The 12661-nt window shown below is 45.7% G+C and overlaps 1 protein-coding gene across 1 annotated transcript in view; it reads left to right on the top strand.

Moving 5' to 3' along the window:
* The first annotated feature begins 673 nt into the window (after window positions 1–673).
* The window catches only part of LOC124804942 (UDP-glucosyltransferase 2-like), a 32006-nt gene continuing 20018 nt past the window's right edge, over window positions 674–12661 (top strand). Inside the window, exons 1-3 of the mRNA XM_047265327.1 lie at window positions 674–913; window positions 6872–7059; window positions 11173–11351. Of these exons, the coding sequence (XP_047121283.1) occupies window positions 6877–7059; window positions 11173–11351 (362 nt within the window). The 5' untranslated portion in view covers window positions 674–913; window positions 6872–6876. The remainder of the gene's footprint in view (window positions 914–6871; window positions 7060–11172; window positions 11352–12661) is intronic.

Below are 12661 nucleotides of genomic sequence, written 5' to 3'. Positions count from 1 at the left end.
TGTGTGTAAATGAAATAGCAGTGTGGAATAGCGGCTAACTGAGCAAGACAGGACAGTTGTTAAGACACTGGCCTCGTTTTCGAGAGGCTGGAGTTTGTTCTGTCCGGTAATACTGATGTAGGTTTGCCGTGGTTCTCCTAGATCATTTCAGGGAAGTGGTGGCGTGGTTACTTCATCGAGGCCGTGGCCGACCACCTGTTCTGTAATCTGTGTAAATGTATGTTTTAAGCTATTTATTTTCATCGTGTTATAATGAAAAATCGTACATCACTGTGAGATGATCTCTGGATGAATATATAAATAAATGACTAAATAAAAATAAGCAACCTGTGCATTAATATTTGGCTTTCTGATGCACTCTGAAGTCTTTGACGTTGTTGTAGTAGGTGGCTAAAAGATGAATGACGAATCCGGTCAACGTCCGAAAACTGATAGGCAGGGAAACGGCTTGGTCACGCCGAGCTCCCCACTCAGGGCTCCAGCAGAGGGCGTGGCCGCCGCCGCCGCCGCCGCCGCCGCCGCCGCCGCCCCCGCCCCCGCCCCCCCCCCCCCCCCCCCCCCCGCCACCACTGCGCCGGTACTGGGATCCCCGTGGCGTGAGCTCGGTTCTTGCTGATTCACTGGAGCGACTCGGCGCGGTGCAGAATCTGTCGTGTCACTTCATCAAAGAAGCGTGGCCGCTGACGTAAGGAAAGGACGCAGCAGAATTTCGTGACCTATAAATACCGGCCGTAGTGAGTAGTGAAAGCAGGAGTCGGATTCCACACAGTCGCGTTAAGGACTGTCTGTATTACGTTTCGGTGCGACCGGTTCTACACCTCGTCGATCTGGACTCTGCCTCTCTCCAGTTAAAGAAGTCATCGACTGTGGAATCGGAAGCTAACAACGATACACCCAGTGCTGCCGTTTCAAGGTACGTATCTGTCGCGTCAGCACTTGAGTACTCTAATGGCTTCCTGTCAGAAACGTATTCAGCTTGCAAATTCTTGACTTGTCTAAACTGTGATAATGTTGAATAAGATGGAACCGATACGGGTATGCCGGCCGCTGTGGCCGAGCGGTTCTAGACGCTTCAGCCCGGAACCGCGCTGCTGCTACGGTCGCAGCTTCGAATCCTGCCTCGGGCATGGATGTGTGTGATGTCCTTAGGTTAGTTAGGTTTAAGTATTTCTAAGTCTAGGGGGCTGATGACCTCAGATGATAAGTCCCATAGTGCTTGGAACCATTTGAATTTGATACGGGTATTTCGTTGAGCATGTAGCTATCTCTAGTGTGCTTAGATAATCGTTGTTGTTGTACTTACGTTACAACCTGACGAAGTTTAAATTCCGGAACCTGAATTGTGGGTAAAGGTCCGAACGAGGAGAAAGGGTTCGTCACTGGCGAAGCGACATACAGTAATAGCTTTCTTTCATATCAAACAATGACACTGAATGCTGTACTTTTTTCATTCAAAAGGGAATTCGTTGTTGTAGATTTTATGGACTTTGATATTTTCGTTGGTAGTGAACCGTGACGCTCAAAAAGAACAAAATTAAAGTAATGTAAGTGATAATGTGAGCATCGTTTCCCAGATGTATTAGGTAAAATGTGTAAATGTCGTTGGCCATGATTGTCTGGCATCTCCTACGTGCTGTGTTCACTCCCCTTTCGAAAAAGGGTGTTCTTCATCCGCGGGCATTGGCCCCTTTCTTTGCGAATATATGAGTTGTGTCGAACGTACATTTGCAGAGTGTAGGTGCGCATTACTGATGCGCGCGTAGTGCAGCGTTATGTCTGTGTTGCATGACAATGAGGAGAGAAGGGAGATGGTGAAACACAGTGACAGCACACACTCTACTCTTCTCGAGTAGCACCAGGGGGCTTGCCAAGCTTAACGTCCCTATCCAGCGGCCGGATCACAATCAATAGTGTGACACCTCATGAGGCACCGCGGACGGATTTCGAATTTAATCCAGGGTATCGGCATAAAGGCTGGTGATGTGTGGGACTTTATGCCACGACGCCTCCTCCACATACTGGCAGTGAAAATTCCGTCCACCTCCGGGACCCGAACGGGCTTATCTCCCAATGTCGGGTGTCAGACTGTCGGATGGAGCTCCATCCATGCCTGTTGCTCTCGGTCGGTCAATACAGGTACCGTTAATGCTGTTTGCGGATGACGCTGGAGCTGCGGTCCGATAATGTTCCACATGTGCTCCACTGGAGAAAGATCTGGTGATCGAGCAGTCCAAGGCAACATTTCGGCACTTTGTACAGTACGTTGTGTTACAACAGCGCTAAGTGCGTGAACGTTATCCAGTTGGAAAACTACCCCCTGGAACGCTGCTCATGAATGTCAGCACAACAGGCCGAATCACCAGACTGAGGTACAGATTTGCAGCCAGGGACCAGAGTGCTCCTGCCGCCGTGCGAAATCGCAGCCCAGACTGTAACTGCAGGAGTGGGTCCGGTGTGTGCAGCACGCAGACTGGTTGGTTCGAGGCTCTCATCTGACCTCCTTCTGACCAACACACGGTCATCACAGGCACCTAGGCGGAAACGGCTTTCATACAATGAGCTCTCGCTAAAGTCGCAAACGGCGCTGGTTTGGGTCAGTGCAAAGCATACTACAGGGCCTCTGGCTCAGAGATCTCCTTGAAGTAATCGATTTGTAAACAGATGGTTGCGTCACTGTGGTGATAACTGCTGCTCAAACTGCTGCTGCATCTGTAGCGCGATGCGTCACAGCCATACCCCGAGCCCGATGGTCTGCCCGCTCGGTAGTGGCTACCCAAGCACGCAGCGAAATTAAAGCTGCGAGGACGGGTCGTGAGTCGTGCTTGGGTAGCTCAGTTGGTAGAGCACTTGCCCACGAAAGGCAAAGGTCCTGAGTTCGATTCTCGGTCCGGCACACAGGTTTAATCTGCCAGGAAGTTTCATATTAGCGCACACTCTGCTGCAGAGTGAAAATTTCATTCAAGGAAAGATACAGTGCGTCAGATTTTAAAGGCACAATACCCACCTTTACGCAGTAGGTTATGTGTGGAAATAAGCCAAAAGTAACTTACGTAATACGCTACAAAAACACTCGAGACTAAAAGAAAGTAGACTAAGTCATTTAGTAAAAGTAGTCTCTAGGGGTAACGTTCAGGGTTATCCTTGTCACATTTTATTTTTATGTTACCTCAAGCTTTCGACGACTTCCTCTGTTGTCATCGGCAAGAATTGTTCGGGCCGAGTGATTCTTTCTATAGTTTGGCGAATTATGTCATGGAGACGTAACGAAGTCACGGAACTTCTGTTCGGCACCAGAGATTATTTTAATGTCAGCGATCGCAGATTCCGTTACGTGGTGGACGACCCAGGCTTTTTCTCTGTAGCATTTTGGTATCAAGCGCACTACTAATGGTATTTTCGCTGTCTCGGTTAAAGTATTTGTTCCATCTGATCTCAATGGCTTCTTTAATGACAGAACGCCAGTGGGTAGATGCATGGAATATGATGTTCGTTTCATCAAACATCATCGTATGTTTCTTTACGACACTGTAATCGGCAACGGCACATTAGTTGAAATCGCGATATTTAATGTGTTCTGTACATAAAGTTTTGAAATTGTAGGTATGGACTGACCAATGTAACTACTACATCATTCACAGCGGGTTTTACAAATTCCGGGAACTCGGAGACCACGGGTATTACAGAGTGCAGCATCTATTTAGTTTTCTTGCGTGGTCGGAAAATTAATTGAATACATTGCCTTCCCAGGATTATTATCTCGCTCCATAAAACTGTTCTTTTTTGTTTTAGATTACGTTAATCTAAACAAAAATCGTAGCCCCTACACTTACATTCTGAGATTCTGTCAAAGAAGCTAGCGAGATCAGTATGTGCAACAACTACATGAACTGACATCGTGGCTATAGCTTTAGTGGTGCATGGAAACAGCACCACGGTACTGAAATGCCACTGAGAAGTAGCATGATTACGCTCCATCAAGCGGCATCTGCATCGCTACTAAATTTACCCCGTCATACACATTGACGTAATCTATGGTACCACACGGACTTTTCGTGACTTCGTGTCGTCCCCACTATATAATTCGGCCAATTAAATGAAGATGAAGTAGCACAGGAACTACAAATAGTTCCTGAGAATGCTCGAGATTACCTACAAATCTGACGCGGCAAAAAATGCCTGAAGCATTTATGGAAGCTGAGCCATCATTTGAAAACCAAATCGTATATATAATGTAAATAAATTTCTCGATAACCATTTGATGTATAAAACAGTAACTGCCTCCCTCCCCCTCCACGCCCCCACTCCATTCATTAAATATTCGTACTCCAGTTTATAAAACATCCGTTTCAAGCATCTCAATATTTACGCCATATAACCTGAAGTATGAGTCGTAGAATGATACAATTTTTGAAGCGCATTTAGTGTTGTATGTCGATACTGTTTGCAAAATACACTCCTGGAAATTGAAATAAGAACACCGTGAATTCATTGTCCCAGGAAGCGGAAACTTTATTGACACATTCCTGGGGTCAGATACATCACATGATGACACTGACAGAACCACAGGCACATAGACACAGGCAACAGAGCATGCACAATGTCGGCACTAGTACAGTGTATATCCACCTTTCGCAGCAATGCAGGCTGCTATTCTCCCATGGAGACGATCGTAGAGATGCTGGATGTAGTCCTGTGGAACGGCTTGCCATGCCATTTCCACCTGGCGCCTCAGTTGGACCAGCGTTCGTGCTGGACGTGCAGACCGCGTGAGACGACGCTTCATCCAGTCCCAAACATGCTCAATGGGGGACAGATCCGGAGATCCTGCTGGCCAAGGTAGTTGACTTACACCTTCTAGAGCACGTTGGGTGGCACGGGATACATGCGGACGTGCATTGTCCTGTTGGAACAGCAAGTTCCCTTGCCGGTCTAGGAATGGTAGAACGATGGGTTCGATGACGGTTTGGATGTACCGTGCACTATTCAGTGTCCCCTCGACGATCACCAGTGGTGTACGGCCAGTGTAGGAGATCGCTCCCCACACCATGATGCCGGGTGTTGGCCCTGTGTGCCTCGGTCGTATGCAGTCCTGATTGTGGCGCTCACCTGCACGGCGCGCCAAACACGCATACGACCATCATTGGCACCAAGGCAGAAGCGACTCTCATTGCTGAAGACGACACGTCTCCATTCGTCCCTCCATTCACGCCTGTCGCGACACCACTGGAGGCGGGCTGCACGATGTTGGGGCGTGAGCGGAAGACGGCCTAACGGTGTGCGGGACCGTAGCCCAGCTTCATGGAGACGGTTGCGAATGGTCCTCGCCGATACCCCAAGAGCAACAGTGTCCCTAATTTGCTGGGAAGTGGCGGTGCGGTCCCCTACGGCACTGCGTAGGATCCTACGGTCTTGGCGTGCATCCGTGCGTCGCTGCGGTCCGGTCCCAGGTCGACGGGCACGTGCACCTTCCGCCGACCACTGTCGACAACATCGATGTACTGTGGAGACCTCACGCCCCACGTGTTGAGCAATTCGGCGGTACGTCCACCCGGCCTCCCGCATGCCCACTATACGCCCTCGCTCAAAGTCCGTCAACTGCACATACGGTTCACGTCCACGCTGTCGCGGCATGCTACCAGTGTTAAAGACTGCGATGGAGCTCCGTATGCCACGGCAAACTGGCTGACACTGACGGCGCCGGTGCACAAATGCTGCGCAGCTAGCGCCATTCGACGGCCAACACCGCGGTTCCTGGTGTGTCCGCTGTGCCGTGCGTGTGATCATTGCTTGTACAGCCCTCTCGCAGTGTCCGGAGCAAGTATGGTGGGTCTGACACACCGGTGTCAATGTGTTCTTTTTTCCATTTCCAGGAGTGTACATTAGTTGGTTCAAATGGCTCTGAGCACTATGCGACTTAACTTTTGAGGTCATCAGTCGCCTAGAACTTAGAACTAATTAAACCTAACTAACCTAAGGACATCACACACATCCATGTCCGAGGCAGGATTCGAACCTGCGACCGTAGCGGTCGCGCGGTTCCAGATTGAAGCGCCTAGAACCGCTCGGCCACAACGGCTGGCTAATACATTAGTAATAAAGCTCACAGTAAAGAAGTAATAAATAAATTAATTTACTATACGTGTAGCGAAAATGAAATAAGTAAACTTTTTTCCTGTTCATCTTTTTCTGGGGGTGTCTCAACGAGAGAAAGGGTTTGAAATTTTGTGCGGAGGCGGCTAGAAGTCGTTAAGAGCTATCATTCTCAAATACTTTATTACGATCTGCATAATTTGGCCTCTCTGATTTACGCTGCCTCGGGACATATACACCGGTTGTAATATAAATACTCGATTTACTGTGTTAAACCTTTAACGTAAGCTTTAACTTTGCAATGAGCAGAATGTGGCAGTATTAAATTTTCAATTTTGGTCAATAATGATCCGAAATACTGGACAATCAGACTTTGTTGAACCTGAAAGGCGGTAGATTGCAACCTGCAATTAAGCCTAGGTAGCAATGTTACCCGTTCAGTAATCATATCGCTATACATCGTGACAATGAACCCAGAATAATTAAACATGACACAATTTCGAGTTAGTCTCTCCAATAATAGCTGCTGATATAGGTGTTACCAACACTACCGTGAAATTGGTAGCCACATTTTGCTGTGGGCACTTATCCAGTTACTGCCACTCGCCCAACCGAAAAAAAAGTTTCAGAGCCAGTAAAGTGACAGCAATGTTACACTTTCCTACTCTGCATTTGGTCGTACACTCTCTTTCCTCAAATAATATTAGTTACATTGGTACAATGTTCGTCGTATCCCACCACTTCCATAGCGTATTGCAAAAACCCAACATTTTCTTTGCAGACGAGATGAGTTCGTCCCTGGCGTTTGCGTTGTTGCTGTTGGCGGCAGTGGGCGGCTGCTGGTCGGCGGACATCTTGTTCATCGCGCCGACGCCGTCCGTCAGCCACGCGCTGCCCATCAACGCCGTGATTCGCGCTCTCCTCAACAGAGGGCACCGCGTCACACACATCACGCCGGACCCCATGCAGGTGAGGTGCCGGCAACAGCAGCACGACGTCGGGAAATAACTTTCTGCAGCTCAACTGCGACCAGACCTCCTCTTGTAAAAGGAGGCACATATACGTAGGGACATTTACAAGTTCTGTACGGTCCTCTCACTACAGGTGTTACGAAACAGAAATTCGTCACTACAGAAAAAATTCCTTAAAAGATGTATTTGGCCTCTCTACTTAAATGGCGTCTTCAAGTGGACCCCTTCTCTAACGAGGTCCCTCTTATTCTCTTACAGACTTAGACAATGCTACCACAGTTTTCTCCGTTGTTGTGGTCTTCAGTCATGAGACTGGTTTGATACAGCTTTCCATGCTACTCTATCCTGTGCTAGCTTCTTCATCTCCCAGTACCTACTGCAGCCTACATCCTTCTGAATCTGCTTAGTGTATTCATCTCTTGGTCTCCCTCTACGATTTTTACCCTCCACGCTGCCTTCTAATACTAAATTGGTGATCCCTTGATGCCTCAGAACATGTCCTACCAACCGATCCCTTCTTCTAGTCAAGTTGTGCCACAAACACCTCTTCTCCCCAATCCTGTTCAATACCGCCTCATTACTTACGTGATCTACCCATCTAATCTTCAGCATTCTTCTGTAGCACCGAATTTCGAAAGCTTCTATTCTCTTCTTGTCCAAACTATTTATCGTCCATGTTTCGCTTCCATACATGGCTACACTCCATACAAATACTTTCAGAAACGACTTCCTGACATTTAAATCTATACTCGATGTTAACAAATTTCTCTCCTTCAGAAACGCTTTTCTTGCCATTGCCAGTCTACATTTTATATCCTCTCTACTTCGACCATCATCAGTTATTTTGCTCCCCAAATAGCAAAAGTCCATTACTACTTTAAATGTCTCATTTCCTAATCTAATTTCCTCAGCATTACCCGACTTAATTCGACTACATTCCATTATCCTCGTTTTGCTTTTGTTGATGTTCATCTTATATCCTCCTTTCAAAACACTGTCCATTCCGTTCAACTGTTCTTCCAAGTCCTTGCTGTCTCTGACAGAATTACAATGTCATCGGCAAACCTCAAAGTATTGTTGCGTTTCCTTGATCTTTCTTCTGAGATAAGTCGTCGGATCAGTATTGCCTCACGTGTTCCAACATTTCTACGGAATCCAAACTGATCTTCCCTGAGGTCGGCTACTACCAGTTTCTCCATTCGTCTGTAAAGAATTCGCGTTAGTATTTTGCAGCTGTGACTTATTAAACTGATAGTTCGGTAATTTTCACATCTCCGTTAGCAAAACTAAAACTAAACAATTTCTTTGTCCCTTAACGTATTATCTCCTTGTGGATTGTAATAGAAATAAAAAAAGAAATATTAGGTTGGTGCATAAATACGTAGCGTTTTTGTTTTGCATATTGTTATTCCGGTTGCTACGGGTTTATTTATCTACTGTCGTTTGCTATTTGTATTTCACTATTGATATCTGAGTTGGTCGTTCTCCCATCGTGTGACATTTGCAATTGGGAGGATTAAAAAATAGTCTGTTTGGGTACCGCATGCTTTAAACCAGAATCACAAAACACAGTGGGTGGTCATGGTTTAACAATGAAATTCGGAGGATAGTTATGAAGCAGCGGCTGTTGCACTCTCTGTTCAAAAAGGAACGCGCAAACGACGACAAGTGAACGTCGGTAGAGATTCGGGTGTCTGTGAAAAGATGCATGCGCGAAGCATACAACTAGCAACAACACATCTTAGCAAAATATCTGCTTGACATATTCAAGTCGTTTAAATATCTGGGCGTGACATTGCAAAGCGAAATAAGATGAAACAAGCATGTGAGAACTGTGGTAGGGTGAGCGAATCGTCGAATTTATTGGCGGAATTTTAAGAGTGGTTCACCTTTAAAGAAGACCGCATATGGATCCCTGGTATGACCTATTCTTGAGTGCTGCTCGAGTGTTTGGGGTCCATACGAGGTCGGATTGCAGCAATTAAGAGGCGCACTGCTACTAGATCTGTTACCGTTAGGTTCGAACAACACGTAAGTGTTACGGAGATGCTTCGGGAACTCAAATGGGAATCCCTGGAGTGAAAGCGACGTTCTTTTCGAGAAAGACTGTTAAGAAAATTTAGAGAGCCGGCATTTGAGGCTGACTGCCGAACGGTGCTACTGTTGCCAACATACGCTGCGCGTAAGCACCACGAATATAGGATACGAAAAGTTAGGGTTCATACGGAGGCATATACACAGTCTTTTTTCCCTCGCTCTGTTTGCGAGTGGATCAGGAAAGGGAATGACAAGTAGTGGTACAGGGTACCCTCCGCCACGGACCGTACTATGGCTTGCGGAGTATATATGTAAATGTAAATGGAGATATGTGCATCTCTACCTGCTTCTCGTCAATTGCCTCGTGAACCACACCGGCAATTTCTATCCTGTGTAGCTACTGGTAACGAGAAACAGTGTCTTCATGCTAACTTAAGAAAATGAAATGAGTGGTTGATCCAAAACAAAGTAACAACTCCTAGCACAAAGACCTGTGCAGCTCCACAAAACAAAATGTTATGCACCTCACGGAACAGGGATGGTGTGGTGTGCTACGCACTGTTTCCCCGAGGTGTATCCCTCACTGCTGACATTTTTTGTCAACAACTGAGATGTCTTGCAGGCGCAATCCAAGAATAACGTCCAAGAAGTCTGTGTGAAGTGGCGCTGCTCCACGACAACGCGCTCTTCCATTCTGCTAGACTGACGTGGGATTGGAAGTCCTGATTTCGCGTCCTCGGATTTTCCCCTTTTGCGCTCTCTATTGAATAGCTATCTAGAATTATCCTTTGCGGATAAAAATGCGCTCCGAACACAGCTCGACGAGTTCTTCGCCTCAAAACCATTTGATTTCTACAGTTTTGTACAGAAACCAGATGGCAGTTATAAGAGTCGAGGGGCATGAAAGGGAAGCAGTGGTTGGGAAAGGAGTGAGACAGGGTTGTAGCCTCTCCCCGATGTTATTCAATCTGTATATTGAGCAAGCAGTAAAGGAAACAAAAGAAAAATTCGGAGTAGGTATTAAAATTCATGGAGAAGAAGTAAAAACTTTGAGGTTCGCCGATGACATTGTAATTCTGTCAGAGACAGCAAAGGACTCGGAAGAGCAGTTGAACGGAATGGACAGTGTCTTGAAAGGAGGATATAAGATGAACATCAACAAAAGCAAAACGAGGATAATGGAATGTAGCCAAATTAAGTCGGGTGATGCTGAGGGAATTAGATTAGGAAATGAGACACTTAAAGTAGTAAAGGAGTTTTGCTATTTAGGGAGTAAAATAACTGATGGTCGAAGTAGAGAGGATATAAAATGTAGACTGACAATGGCAAGGAAAGCGTTTCTCAAGAAGAGAAATTTGTTAACATCGAGTATAGATTTAAATGTCAGGAAGTCGTTTCTGAAAGTATTTGTATGGAGTGTAGCCATGTATGGAAGTGAAACATGGAGGATAACTAGTTTGGACAAGAAGAGAATAGAAGCTTTCGAAATGTGGTGCTACAGAAGAACGCGGAAGATAAGGTGGGTAGATCACGTAACTAATGAGGAGGTATTGAATAGGATTGGGGAGAAGAGAAGTTTGTGGCACAACTTGACTAGAAGAAGGGATCGGTTGGTAGGACATGTTTTGAGGCATCAAGGGATCACAAATTTAGCATTGGAGGGCACCGTGGAGGGTAAAAATCGTAGAGGGAGACCAAGAGATGAATACACTAAGCAGATTCAGAAGGATGTAGGTTGCAGTAGGTACTGGGAGATGAAGAAGCTAGCACAGGATAGAGTAGCATGGAGAGCTGCATCAAACCAGTCTCAGGACTGAAGACCACAACAACAACAGTTTCGGAATCCTTAAATTATCACAGCGTTGGCAGACTGTTGTAAATAGTGAAGAAAAATGTTCACTGACGACTAGATTCTTTGTTATGTGTTTGTCTTGTGTTTACTAAACTAATGGAAAAGCTCAACGAATTTATGCAACAACCCAATAACTATTCATATATAACCATTTAATTTTCGATCGTAATATATACATCCGGACAGTGTAATATTAATTTTCCCGCTTTCGTTTCATTTCAGACCGAGAATAAGAATTACACACTGGTAGACTTATCATCAATTTATTGGGTTCTGAGCAACCAGAACAAATCTGTCTGGGCAGATACTTGGCCTATGAAATTGGCCGAGGCATACCACGAACTGGGCGTCGGGTGCTGCGTCAATGAAATGAAGCATCCTGCACTACAAGACTGGCTAAAGTAAGTCTGTACTTCACGACATTCAACTTAAAAATTCATGGAAACAATCGTTGCAACTGTATGTCTCTAGTGGTATATGAAAGACATATGTTACGGGTGAAGACAATTTTGGGAGATGCATATTACATGGACTGTACCTAATTATATACGAGGGTTGCAACTGTAATAGTGGCAACTATTTATTTAGAGCTCGTACAAAATAGATACCTGTTTCAAAGTTTCACTGACCTTCAAACTAGTCACCAGCATTGTGTATAACCCGTTGCCAGCGATGTGGAAGTCGTAGGATATTCTTAGCAGTGCCAGTTGTGTTGACAGTTCGAGCGATGCGGTCTACTGTCCGACGAATTTGTAGCAGTTGTGAAGCGAATGCCATGGATTGTTTCCATCAGTTTAGAAATCGAGTTGAACTCACGAGGGCTTAAGTCAGGGGAGTGCAGTAGGTGGTATAGCACTTTGCAGCCCAATCAGTCAAACAAATCAGTAGCAGCTTTGCACTGTACGTGCTCGAGCATAGTCCTGCAAAATGATGGTCAGGTCCTGCAAAAAGTGTCATCACTTCTGTCTCTAAGCTGGTCGTAGGTTGTGTTCCAAAAATAAAGAGCATAGAGACAGAAGTGTTGACAATTTCTGCAGGACCTGACCATCATTTTGCAGGACAATGCTCAAGCATGTACGGTGCAAGCTGTTACTGATTTGTTTGACTGATGGGGCTACTAAGTGCTGTACCACCTACTGCACTCCCCTGACTTAAGCCCTAGTGAGTTCTACTCGATTTCTGAACTGAAGGAAACACTTCACGGCATTCGCTTCAGAACTGCTACAAACTCGTCGGGCAATAAACCGCGCCGCTCGAACTGTCAACACAACTGGCACTGCTAAGAGTATCCTACGGCTTCCACATCGCTGGCAACGGCTTATACACAATGCTGGTGACTACTCTGAAAGTCAGTAAAACTTTGAAACACGTATCTATTTTGTACGAGCTGTAAATAAATAGTGGACACTATTAAAGTTCCAACCCTCGTATGTGCCATGTTATAAATCCACGGGTTTAAGGTTCAGTCTTATTATTTTTTCAATTTTCCTGTTTTTTCTGTAACTTATGGCTTCTTCCAGCTGTGTTACTGATACGTATATGTAAAAAAACTTCCACCGCGGTTGTCAGTCAACGCTGAACTGTACGTCCCCCTACGTAGTTGTCAAAATAAGTCCGGCGCAGAAAATATTTACAATAAAGCTGAGGCACGACTGGCTTTTCTGACTGAACATCACAGAAGGTTCTGTAAATGACAAACTTTGATGCAGTT

This window comes from Schistocerca piceifrons, chromosome 7, assembly GCF_021461385.2.
Source record: "Schistocerca piceifrons isolate TAMUIC-IGC-003096 chromosome 7, iqSchPice1.1, whole genome shotgun sequence".
Lineage (NCBI taxonomy): Eukaryota > Metazoa > Arthropoda > Insecta > Orthoptera > Acrididae > Schistocerca > Schistocerca piceifrons.
The sequence above is the reverse complement of the archived record's forward strand: the minus strand, read 5'-3'. Positions and strand labels throughout refer to the sequence as shown.